General features: G+C 41.8%; 1 protein-coding gene across 10 annotated transcripts in view; it reads right to left on the reverse strand.

Moving 5' to 3' along the window:
* The window catches only part of NECAB2 (N-terminal EF-hand calcium binding protein 2), a 403,696-nt gene that overhangs the window by 220,448 nt on the left and 169,443 nt on the right, over nt 1-13,805 (reverse strand). For all 10 annotated transcript variants that reach the window (XR_016444201.1, XR_016444200.1, XR_016444199.1 and 7 more), the window contains one exon: nt 6,817-6,914. Coding sequence is in view for 6 of the 10 variants with exons in the window: in XM_090062952.1 (XP_089919078.1) it covers nt 6,817-6,914 (98 nt within the window). In the remaining 4 variants the exon portion in view is untranslated. The remainder of the gene's footprint in view (nt 1-6,816; nt 6,915-13,805) is intronic.

The following is a 13,805-nucleotide window of genomic DNA, read 5'->3' on the forward strand; positions in this document are numbered from 1 at the left end:
TGCTAGAATAACAGCACGTCAGAGCAGCCTCCTTGCTCATGTATAGGCACCCTAAGTCTACTATTTCTTGTCCTATTCCAAAGGATAAGGAGAATAATTTATTACCTACTTTGCAGATACTTATCACATATTTGAATGCTGTTATGTTTCCATTTGTTCTTCTCTTCTCTAAACTAAACAAACACAATTATTTCAATATTTCCTCATCAGTCATCTTTTCCAGAACTCTAACCATGTTTGCTAAGCTCATCTGGACTCTCTCCAATTGGTCCCTGACTTTTCAGAAGCAGTGCCCAAAACTGGATACAGTACTCCAACTGAGGCCTTTCCAGCATTGAGCAGAGTGAAAGGATTATCTAACTCATGTTACATGATATTCCCTGTTAATACAGCTCCATGTGGAATTTGCTTTTTTCCACAGAAGTAGGATGCAGCTGATTCATGTTCAGTTTGTGACCCACCATGGCCCTGTTTGTCTTCAGAACTGCTGCCTTACCCAGCCACTCATATCTTGGCTTTGTACACTTGATTATTTCTACAATACAATAGTACTTTGCACTTGTCCTTATGGAACTGCAATCTATTTACTTCAGATAATTTCTCTACCTTTTCAAGATAATTTAAAATTCTGATCCTGTCCACCAAAGGAACCCCTCTGAGCTCTTGTCATCAGCAAATGTAAAAAGCATTCTCACTATGTTAAGTGAGAAAGTTTGAATTGGATGAATTTGTTCCATTATGTAAAGGAGTTGAGAACTGGATGATGGAATTGCTTTATATTTTTTTATTACATAGTAGCGGTGCCCTGTCTGTTCTGGGAGTGTGTAACGAACATTTTGTAATCAGTGCTTCTCTGAGAAATCATGCAAGTTTTGGTTTATATTAAGGATTCAAAATGTGGATATATCCAAATTTTATTTGAACCAGCTTGCTCTAGAAATCTGACTCCAATTTCATACTTATCTCAAAGGTAGTTTTCATTATGTCATTATTTCTTCTGTTCTGAGAGTACCACTACACTCACCCCATGTTTGTACACAGGAAAATCAACTGCTTGTGTATCCCTGAAGTCCCATACAAGCCCTATTTTAAGGACTTAAAGGAGTTAGAAGTTTTCTAGGGCTGGCTTACACTGCAGAAGTAGGGGACTTACAGATGACCCCTGTGCCTGTGCCAAACCCAACCAGCTCTGCAGAGCCTGTGAACAGTCATGCTCTGATGATTCTACTGATTATGCTAGGTAAAACCAGAAAAAGTAGTGGCTAAAAATATGTAAAAGCACCCATACATACTGGCTCTGTGGATATAGGGAAAGCAGTGGATGTGATATACTTTGACTTTAGCTAGGCTTTTGATGCAGTCTCCCACAGCATTTCTGCAAGCAACTGAGGAAGTATGGGTTGGTTGGATGGATGGACTGTAAGGTAGACAGAAAGCTGGCTGGATCGTTATGCTCAATGGATAGCGATCAATGGCTCGCTATCTAGTTGGCAGCCAATATCAAGTGGAGTGCCCCAGGCATTAGTCCTGGGTCTGGTTTTGTTCAATATCTTCATTAATAATCTGGAATATGGGATGGAGTGCACCATAAACAAGTTCATGGATGACACCAAACTAAGGGTGTAGTAGATATGCTGGAGGGTAGGGCTAGGATTCAGAATGGTGAGACACATTGGAGAATTGGGCCACAAAAGATCTCAGTGAGTTAACAGTGTGCACTTGTTGCCAAGAAGGCTAACGGCCTATTAGGAATGTTGCCAGCAGATTGAGGGAAGTAATTATTCCCTGCTATTCTGTACTAGTGAGGCCACATCTGGAGTTCTGTGTCCAGTTTTGCCCCCACCCCACTATAGAAAGTATGCGGACAAGTTAGAGAGTATCCAGCAGAGGGCAACAAAAATGATGAGGGACCTGACATACATGACTTCTGAGGAGAGGCTGAAGGAACTGGGCTTGTTTAGTCTGCAGAAGAGAAGACTGAGAGGGGGATTTGATAACAGCCTTTCACTACCTGAAGGGTGTTTCCAAAGAGGAGGCAGATGACAGAACAAGGACCAATGACCGGTCTCAGATTGCAGCAAGGGAAGTTTAGGTTGGATATTATGAAAAACTCTGTCACTCAGAGAATGGTGAAGCACTGGAATATGGGTTAACTAGAGAGGTGATGGAATCTCCATCCTCAGAGGTTTTTAAGGCTTGGCTAAATAAAGCCCTGGCTGGAATGATCTAGTTGGGGATGGTCCTGTTTGAACAGGGGGTTAAACTGTTCAAAGCAGGTTAAAGATGACCTCTTGAGGTCCCTTCCAACCCTAATTTCTTATGATTCTATGCATTCAAAACCTAAAAAGTGACAAAAGGAAGAAAATTCCTGTTGCTAGGTTTGATTACTGGGAAAACTTCCAATCAACTCGCAAAACAAACCTGTTTGAAAACTGCAGAGTAAGTTTTTTTCCTCTGTAGAAAACAACTTTGTTTCTGGATTCTTACACCAGTTTGCTACAGCCAGAAGAATGCTTTTATGAAACATTTATTGATGCATTTTGCACCTCTCTAGTTACAGCTTCTCTATAGGGAGCTCATGTTCTCCTGTGAATTCATTCATGATTTGCCAAATTGTTTGTGAAGGACTCTTGATAGATTTGTTTGCTTGTCAGCCGTTCTAATAATCTATGAACAGATCATGAAGTGATGACTGGACACACTATGAAGAGAAACATCTCATGTGACCTGACTGAATGAGCAAAACTATTAGACATTGGGTTTCTGGTAGGAATATTTGCAAAAAGAACAAAGATGGTCTTGTGGTTAAAATAATGCATCTGAGAATTGGGACATCTGGAGGAATACCCTGGTTCTGCTTGTAGAATTAATTTATCTCTATGTGCTTTTGTCCTCATCCAATAACAGGAATGATGTATCCTTTCCTTACAAAGTATCAGAAGGGTAAATCTATAAATTCTGATCATGTATTCAGATTACTGTTGTAATGAGGACCATCAGTACCTAGATAAAATGAATTATTAATCTGAAAATATTTATTTCCATGAGTACTTTAACATTCCCTTAAGATGCGTTTCATCAAACATTTCTGTTGGCAAACTTGCTTGCAGTAATATTTGGATAGCACAAATATAAGGGAGGCATGAACAGAAAAAAAATAATCTAAAAAAATTAGAATCTTTCTGACATTTTTCATTATACATATGGCTTTATTAGTTAGAGATATTAATTTAAAAAGAACCCTCAAGTATTTAGCCAGTGTTGACTGAAAGGTTAAATCATCAGTTTAAAATAGCAAAATATTAATACTTTGAACACTTTATTCAGTTTTCATACAGTGCTCTTCCCCAGTACATAAAAAACATCCTGAGGTTAAATTAAATACACCAGGACGTTTAACTAATAGCCAGAGAAGAGAATAAAATTTAGATGTTTTCTGACCTAGTCCAGTTCCTAAAGCTTCCTACTGTTACTAAACCTGTAACATTAAATTATTCAAATTTCCTTAACTTCAGAAGCAAATGAAAAGAAGATTTTGACTTGGACTATGCCAAAGAGAACTGGAATTCAGTCTGTGAATGAGTGAGGAGACTTAATAAATGGTGAGAACCTCTTTATTTTGCTCAGCTTTCAGCAGACTGAACAGCTCCTTATCAGAGCAAAAGACAGACTATTTTTTCTCTTGATGAAATGTATGTAATAAATGTACAGTGCAGGAAGGGAAGTTTGTAATTGTAGGAGGATTAACGATTTTTTAAAATATTATGGATAATAAGTCAGGTCTGGTTTATTACATTATTTATAAAGAACACAAGGGAATTGATTAAAATGGAATATCAAATGTAAATCTATTTATCGACTACATGGAAATATGCCAATGAATGACTCGCTTCTCTGGCAAAATATTTCTCTGGGGCATTCATTCAGTTGGGTTTTCCAGATATTTATTTATAAAGTTTGTAAGCCTTTAGATTTGATACAATTGTTAATGGTCCATTATTTACTAATTGGTTTATTAAGGTATTGTGCATCATATTTGGAAAAAGTAGAGACCCATTTGCATACATAAAAATGCATACTTATGCAGACATGCAGAACTGCTTTTCTGAATGCAGTTTTGCTAAATGCACACATAAATGGTACTTTATTTCCCCAACCACTTAACTGTTTTTGAACAAAAAGCCCTGTGGTATTTATTATATACTGAAAATATGTTGCTATATTTTTGAAAGAACCTCAATATGGCTTCTAATTTGGAAGGTGTACTTAACTGAAAGTTTAAGAGATGGGATATAGGCATGAGATTCTCAAAGGCTCTCAAAGTCAGTGCAAACCTGCTCCAAGTTTACTTCGATAAAAAAGAATTAGGCCAATTCTGAGACCTCCTGAAAATCCTATCATAGGCATCTAAATACCTGAACCACTGGTAGAACTGCACCAGGAACTATAAATAAAAACAGTACAACTCATGACTCAGCTGAGATCCTTCAAATACTTTCTGGCTTATAAAATTGCTGAGCAGGTACAACTGTATACTACAAAATCCTTATGCCATTATTCACTTCACATATTATTTTCACCTTGATTTAATAAACTGTCCTTGAACTTTTAAGGTTTATCAGGCATTAATAGGAAATGTCTACCATCATCATGTTATTGCCAAGATCCAGATGATATTGCTAACTAAGAAAGAGCCCTTCCCAATTATTTGCTTCATTGACATCAAGTTTGCATTGCAGTTGAGGTATCATATGTAACCTTTTTATTATTCATGTGGTTTTCTCTGCTATAGCTTATGTTGGCTACAATGAACCAAAGTGCTTGAATGGAGCAAAAGGGAAAAATCCACTTGGATAAGATCAACATATTAATATTTCAAGTCCTGTAGAATTCTCAGCCTTTAAGATGCTGAGAGAATTTTTCACTTTCTGAAGAATTTACATTTTTTTCTAGTTTAAAGACAACAGAAAAAACAAAGATTGCTTCATTGATTATACATAAACCAATATCCACATATCTGATTAAGATAATTTGTTTGTTTTTTTTATACTGATGCCTAAAATGCTGATGCTTTAGCCATTTTAGAATAAAAAATAATGATTTTTACAAATGTATTTGTTTTCAGTATAGGCTATCATATGAAGCGTCTTATAGGGTACATACAGATGTCTGGAGAGGTTAGTTTGCCCTGATGCAGAATTTACACTTAGATCTCTGGTTAGGTGGATCTAAGTGAGAACCATACACATGTTCAAGATAGTTGGATTGGTCCAAAAATGGCAGCTGATCTAAGTCAACACTACCTCCAATGCACACCTAAGTTAGATCACGTTGGCCATTTTTAGACTGATTTAACTGTCCTGAACTTCTGTATAGTTCCCAGAACAGCCCCAGGGCTGGGAAAGCCCAGGCACTGGCCTCAGCCCTGGGGCTGCTCTTTTCCTATCCCTTCCCTAGTCCTGGGCTATTTTTAGCACCCCGCACTCCCTGCTTCCCCAGCCCCTCCCTCCCCCTGCCCCCAAATGGACAATGCTGTCTCCTGCAAAACAGTCAGACCCCGCTCTACCCCCCCCACTCTTACCCATCGAGCTGGCCAAACACCCCATCCCACAAATACCTCCTAGTGCTGGTTTTACCAGCATTCACCAATGCCAGGAGCTGAGGAAATAAGTTGGAGTGGGGAGAGGGGCAGGAAGGATGGAGGGAGTTGGTTCACTCTGGGGGTGGGGGGTCAGGGGGATAAAAATAGCCCCTGGTCCTGGGAGTCAGGTAAAAAAGACCCCAAGCCTCCCTGTGGTTCCTCCAAGCCCCCCTGATTGAGCCAAACCTGCTTGGAACCCACCAACCCTTCCCACAGATGCCACCAGCCCCTCCTGAGCCTGGCTACCTCCCTAGTTTCTCCAAGCCCCCACTTCTCGCCCCCACCATCCCAACTTACCTTAGATTAGGTAGACATTTTTAGCTTCTCCTAACCTCCCTAAGGAATAGGCACTTTGTAGAAAGACATTAAATGGCTATGTCTAAAACAGACATTTTTTAAATAAAGAGATTAGTGAAATACAGCAGAGTCGCATCTTACCCAGGAGTTGCATTCTGAAGTCAGCATGTAAGGCGAAAATCACATATAGTTGAAAATCCCTTAAATTGCCTTTCCTGCCCAGCTCTTGTGGTGAGCAGCTGCCGCCAGGCCCAGACAAGGTGGGTGCGGCACTGCACAGCCCGTGCTTGCAGTGCAACAGCTGCGCCTTCTGCATGCACTCCTCGCCCCTCTCGTCCTCCACCGCTTCATCCTGCCAGGGCAGTCAGCTGAGTGTGAGCGAGCTGCTGCCCCACAGTCATGCCAGTGCGTGCAGGCAGTACCACGTGGCGCTGCACTATGCGCCATGCCCTGGCCGGCAGCCAGCCCCAGCAGCTGAGCACATATAGCTGAATTGGTGTAAGTTAAATGCACGCAAGATACGACTCCATTGTAAGAACAGCCTGAACTGTTTCATTATTTCTTACCAACTTTTTGAAGTTAGTATGCATTAACAACCACGTCATTTTATCCCCTGGGTTTTAAAGGTAAGATTTTGCCTCTCAAATTCCTTACTTAGCTTAACAGTGAAGTTACACTTATTTCTCCCATGACCACTTCAGAAGCACGTTATTCTTTCTGATGTTGTTGTTTCAGGTGCTGTCACCTCTATCGCTTTAAGTAAAATGAGTCAGAAAAAGTGTTAGCCCTCCTCCCACAGGGCCAAAGAAGGCAGATGAAAGCACTTATGTAGATTTACTTGCATGACATAAGCTATAACAAAAAAGACGGTAACTCACCCTCTTGGTATAGTCCATGGCTTTCAAAATGGAGAGGTTAAGGGTTTCCAATGAAGCCAAAACATCTTCATAATCTCCCATATGATCAGCAAAATAATCTGGAGAAACAATATGGGACAAAGGGAAGAATACAGGAAACTTAATGCTCCAGGTCTGTTCAGGGTTACAAGATCATTTTTGATGAAGAGAAAAGTTTAAGAAGAAGAACTGAAGTACATATTTGAGAAAGACATAAGTGCAATTAGTACAAAACTTATTTCTGTATTTTCTTTTAACACTGTATTTTCTCCTAAAGAACAAACTAACAGCTTCCATGCTGAAGAAATGTGGGACTTGGCAGTACTGAATGTGTGTATGGCTTAACTGCCCCTTTGATTTTACTTTTTAACCTAGACTTTCACATGACAGGTGATGACTTATGTCAATCTGTACCATGATTTTCAGACATGGGCAAACATTCACTATGGCATAGGATGGAATTACACAGCTCATTTCCATTTGAGTACACCAGATCTAAGCCTCAGTTGTTTTGTTGTTGTGCTCACATGCAGACTATTATTCTAAGACAAATGACACCCCTGAGAAACTTTCATGAGAAAATTTGTTATCTACAGAAATTACACATTTATAAAACAGAAATGATGACAAATTATGGGTGGCAGCATCACAGTTCTACAGTAAGAGTTTGGAATCTAGAAACTAAGTTAATGAATTTATGTGTAATTAATATAAACTAGAATTAAAATGCATTGCCGAGCATTAGTGAAAATTCATAATTGGCATCACATCTCCATCAAAGTCAGCTAAAAATAAACTTCAGGAGACAATTCCATTAATTAGTTTCTTTTGAATTAAAACATAATTAATTAAAACTGCATATATTTATTTACAGCCTGAGAATGTTTCCAAGTGGCTTGCGAGACGAAGATATTGGCAGCCACAGGAATGACAGCAAAGCGAGACTCCAGTATGATTTCTTGTACCTCATCACTGACCCATAGATATGCCAAATGGCTAATTCTTGGCAGCAGCAGATTATTTTTTCACATGAAAATGAAAAAATAAATCACTGTATAGAGCTGCTTTTCAGAAAGAAGGTAGAGGAAGTCTACTTTAGAGATGTTAAAGTAAAATGTTTTCATGTGATTCAAAAATGTCAGGGACAAAAACTCTATTGTTTACAGGGGGGCGTACTTTAACACTGTATGCCCCCATGTAATATACAATTGATATGGTTGCTAGCCACAAAACCTACATATCAGCTTGCACAGCAAAGTGCAGGAAAACAATCTTTATGTGAATACTGGTAATTACCCATCCATAAGCAGATACCTACAGCTCTTTTTTGTCATGTATTTTAATTACAGAGATTATGGATCAATCCCATATATTCATTGTTCCCAAAGTAATATGAGCTCACTCTGGACAACAGCAGTATAATTTTTTTTTATGAGTTTGTCAGAAAAAGAAAAGAAAGGTATCAAACAATCATAATAGTTCGGTTGTATTTTCATGTGAAGTTTATACCTTGACATGCAGTTACTAGTTTATTGGGTTGGCATGGTAGACAAGGAGGTTTCATCAAAAAAGGAATGAAGTAAATGTCATTGTCAAACAAGACTCAATTTCTCGTGTGTCAGATTTCAGCAAATGGAGCCAGCTGACTAGTTTAGGACTAGAAATTGGAGCATAGTAAGTTATTAAAAAAAATCTAGTTTATGTATTAGTGTTCCCCCTATTAAATCTCAAGCTATAATTATGGGCTTATTCAATGCTACTTCCCTGTGCTAAATAATAAAACCATGCAGCAGGAAATCAGGAACGTGCAACCTCCATTCTATACTATGGTCAACAGCATAAAGTTTCCTACTCAGAGGTTTTTAAGGACCAGTTATAGCAGCACACACACAAAGAAACATCACTAAGTTAATATGCACCTTTACTGAACTACTACAACTGGCTGTAGTAAAGATACAGAGGCCTTCAAAGATATTCAGGATGAAACCCTAGCTACTCTGAGCTCAGCATAAACATACCAGCAAACATACTAATGTTCATCAGGGCCTGACTGGCCTCTAGGAGCTGGATTGCAAAATGTATAAATTCAACAGCAAAGATAACCTGTGCCCCTTTGAAGTTGGAAAGAAGAATGTGACTGGCAAGTGCTTTTCTGTGTCATTAAAAACAAAACAAACCCAAAATAAATCATGCCCTCCTTTCGCAGGACATTGAAGTGCCCTGCTCCTAGAGAAAAGTTACAGGTGCTGGTTGCCGGGGCAACTGCAGTTCGGTCAGTTGACCAGAAGAGGGCAGGGCCTGGCCCATATAAACAGCCTAGGCTGAGGCCAAGCAGGCAGTTCTCTGCTAACGTCAAAGGGTGAAGGAGCTCTGCTGGAGCACTGCAGCCTAAAGAAGCTGGATGGCCTGAACAGCTTCAGCTTGAGGATACTGGGAGGAGAAAGCCCTGGTAGGGATCTGAGTAATGATTAGCCAGGTAGCATAGAGGTTTACATTTTTGCCAGGAGGCTTAGTTTGAGTTGTAGCCGATTGGCTTATGGTTTTGCTTTGTTGTTACACTGGAGGACTAATAGGGGTGAGGCTAATAGGGGTTGGAGGAGGCCTCATTAGGGGTTCCACAGTGGTGTGGGGACCCTGGCATTGGATGGCCAGGTAAGACTGAGGCTGCCTGAGCTGTATAGAAATTGTAGACCCGAGGAGGGGATTTAGGGGCCAGGCATGGCTATGGCCACCTGAGCCCCAATTGTGAGGAGCCCCAGGGAGGGCGCATAGGACGAGGAGCCCCAAGAGGGGAATTTGGGGGCCAGGCATGGCTACGGCCACCTGAGCCTCAATTGCGGGAATCGCGGGACAAGGCCCCGGTATGGGTGAGCGCAAAGGGGGCCCTGGGGGGGGGGCGCACGAGCACAAAGGGCCTGGTATGGGCTTGGCCTAAAGAGGCCTGGGAGCATCCGCGAGGGTGTGGGCAACAGTAATTGACTAGACAACAGCCGGTACATCTGAGAGGCTTGCGGCGTGGTATTAGGGGTGGTAGGAGCCACATGTAGTCCTTGAGACTTTAATTCATGGAGTCCACCAAGATGGGAGACAAACTGGGATACATCAGGGTACCGTGTCCACAGGGGTTGAAAAGGCAGCCTCCCTTAATACTCTTGTCATCAAAGATGTGGTGGGCGAGAACGAGGGTGCATGGACACCCCACTTGGCACGGTAGGCGGCGCTAGGAGAGGTCACGGCCACTCCTAGGTCCCCGCTCCGTGACACCTTTCCCCCTGTAAAAAAGGCCTCTTTCCTTCACCTCAAATCTTAACATCAGGAAAAAAATTCTCCCTAAGGAAGATTCACAAGTCACTTTAAAATCTAGACACAGCACTCAAAATTCTTCAGTAGGAATATTTTCTCTTTTGGATGAGGTGTTGGATAAAATGTTTTTATAAATTTTTTTCTGTCTCTAAATTTCTCTGAACAGTCAGGAGGGTGTATATTTGATTATGAACATTAGGCTGCTTGCCATGAAACATGAAGCTTTTCCTAAAGACATTATCTGATTATTATACCGCAATACTGGTCAATTGAACCTAAGAGCAAAGCCTGGAAGTAAGATATTGTCTGGAATTAACCCACTAGTTCTTAGTGAGCTTTATCTGCTGTGATGGCCAGAACCAGAAGGGTTAACAAGCAACTTATAGCAAAAAGAAAATGCTTTTTGAAGATATTTGAAATAAAGCTTATGAAACTGTTTCCTATCTGTCTGGAGTATAACCCGTAAGAATGATATATAGCTGTTTGCACTAGTTTTGAGACAGCATGAGTTTTAAAAAGCAGAACTAAAAAATAAAACTGCAAACCTAGCTGATTTAATACTTTTTGCTTAAAGTCAGTAAAATTTAACGGATCTAACCACAAGGTATAATTAACATAGTGGGTTGAACTTGGGTGGGGATGTTTTAATCTCAGACAAGGTTAGGCAGTAACTTATTATAATGCTTTCTAACTCCTTTTAACCCTATAGAATAACAGCTACAGAATAAGATTATGAGTGGCTAAAAAGCCAACAAATTAGCATAGACAAGATATAAAAGAACACACACATTAAGTGACCTGCAGAAAGAACAGAACAGAAGGGTCATTGCTGTCCCATGGCCCCAGATCTCTTACTCCCTGTGTGAGCAAGGATCAGATCTTAACTGAGGGACCTTCTCCCAATACTGCCCTCCGATAGCGTAAATTGGCAATGCCTGACTTCACTAAATCAACTTGATGTGTACTTGACACTGAGGAACTATTAATAAGTTACTAACCAAGTGAAAACTGTTGGTTGATTTCTGTCTATTTTTATTATCACTGCCAATTTTAACTTGTAGTATTATGTTATCTGTTTATTAACTTAACCTTTTTACTAACTGTCATATATGCAAACTATATCTTTTGCTGTTATAAGTAAAATTCATTCTTTTTTATAAGTAAAAACTTGTCATTACTTTCCTCCCAACATTACCTCCTCAATCCCGAACCAAAAAGCCCAGTGGCTAATATAAGTTGTAGTACTTAGTCAGTCTGCAACTGAATTGATATACTCACAGTACCCAGCTGGCCTGTGACAATCCGCATTTCAGATTTTATTGTGCGCAGTTCTGCACTCATTTGAAATATGGCAAAATTGAGAAAAGTTTTGCCAACTTCACTGCTGGATGGAAAACCAAGTACAATAGTTCTGGGAGTTCACAGCTTCTGGAACTGCCAAGGCATGTTATCAAAACTCCCTCTTTTCAGTTCACTAATGCACTAATAAGGTTGAGTAACCTGGGGAGAGTCAGAGGACACTACTTTAAAATGAGAGGAGGGTGAGCAAAAACAAGCTGTATTTGAGGCCCAGATGAGCCTAAGCCAATGTATTCAATGACAGCTAGTCAGCTGGTGTCACTTCAGTTCAATACACAGTGGTCCCAGCCTTCCATTCTTTATGCCTCTATAAACATCTTTTTTTTCATCTGAATGTTGCGGGGGGGTTGTCCATCAAGAACTGCAGAAACAGAAAACTAACATTTGCAGTCACATACATCACAAACTAACCCAGGGGTCGGCAAGCCCCAGCACGCATGCCAGAGTATGGCACGCAAGGCCATTTTGCTTGGAAGGCCACATCCAGCCTGGACTCTGGGCAGCCTGTTGCTGGCTATGGAGCTCAGGCTGCTTAAAGCAGGCAGCGTGAAGGCTGCAAGCCCTACTTCAAGCGGCCCAGGCTCTGTGGCTGATAGCAGCACCCAGAGCTAGGTTATCTGCAGCTGGTAGGCTGCAAGCAACTGCATCAGGCTCTGCAGCCCCAGCTGGGCTCTGTGGTGGCAGTAGCAACACACACGCCTCTGAGCAGATGGCAAGGGAGGAGCCTGGGCCAGCACAACTCTGGTCCCTCCTGCACTGCTCCCCTGGAAGCACATATGCAGTCACCACCAGCAACAAGGATTGGCCCCTCACGGCTCTCTTGTGGTCTGCCCCTAGCATGCCAAGTCAAGGTGTGGGTTAGGGCTGGGGTGTTTTTGGCACTCCAGCCAAAAACATTGCTGACCCTTGAACTGATCTAAACCATGGGATATAAGGTGAGTGCCTCTTTTCATATAAAGGGATCCAAGATACAACACTCCTATTTAAAACTGACATAATGTTTAAAAGAAAAGGCACAATTCTCTGGGTTTTACCCCTACCTTCTGCCCCATTTCTTCAATTTACAAATGCCAAGATTTTACAAGCTAAAGATTAGGGCTTCAGGGAATCAGGACTGCTAGGAGTCTAAAGTTAGAAATAGACAATTCTTGATGTTGCCTCTGTGCCTCCATTATGGTTTTATGGCATCACAAATACCAAGCAAACAATGGTTCTACCTTTTTTCCTGCCACTGACGCAGCACGCAAAAGGTACTAAGGAGATGTGCTGCTTTATTGTGGCCAATGTCTGTGTTTGGTTTGTGGTGGGAGAGTGCAGGCAGCCCGAAATTGCCCATGATCCCCCGCCACTCCAGGCAGGGACTTTAGGGGCTTGAGAGCCCTGATTCTGCACACCCTGGCTGTTACAGTGATGTACCCCTGAGGTATATTTCTGTAACCAGGGAAATCCCATGCAGATCCCAGCATGGAGGCAGGGGACCTGAGAAACACAGCTGCCCCTTGCCTCCACACCAGGACCCTCATAGCCTTAGGCCTCCATGGGACCTGCGCTAACCCATGTCTCATGCAAAGGTATGGTTCAGCATGTATCCAGGCAGGGGCAGGGGACAGGCACTGGAATTGAGTAATCCCTGACTGTACCTCCATGCAGGGATTTGAGCCTCCATGTGAAGCATGTGTCAACATAGGTCCCTGCACAGAAACACAGGGTGCTGGGGATTTCCTGGCTCTTTCATCCCACCACCTTCCCTGCCAGGATTCATGCTGACCCAATGCTTCAGGGGGACGCATAGGCTAGTGTGCAGTCTGGCAAGGAGAGGTGATTAGCACAGGAGCCAGGGAATCTCTGGTGTCCCATACCTCCCTGCCAGGATTTGCACCAACTCATGCTTCAGGCAGAAGCATGGGTCAGTATGGGTCCCCACATGGAGGCAGGGAGTGCCAGGGATTCCCCAGCCCCTACGCCACCCTGCACCTTCCTGCTATTCCACAGCAGGGCCTATGCTGACCATGTCTCCACATGAGGAATGGGCCAGCACAGAACCCAATGTGCGGGAACAAGGGGCTCAGGGAATCCCTGGACAAGGGGAGCATAACATCTCTTGTGCTGCATCAGGCAGGTGATATGCTGCATCATCGGTGTCCTCCTTTGAACCTGCCTGTCTATTCTGAAATGTAAAAGCAAGCCCCTGTTTTTCAAAACCTTGGCTATTCTGTATAAGATAGTTTCTTTACAAACAAAGAAGAGAAGACCCCTCTTTTCCTCAGCAATACAAGAGTTCACTTTACTTTTCATATATCCTGAAAAAA

Source organism: Crocodylus siamensis, chromosome 9, assembly GCF_052110815.1.
Source record: "Crocodylus siamensis isolate JL-2025a chromosome 9, ASM5211081v1, whole genome shotgun sequence".
Classification (NCBI taxonomy): Eukaryota; Metazoa; Chordata; order Crocodylia; family Crocodylidae; genus Crocodylus; species Crocodylus siamensis.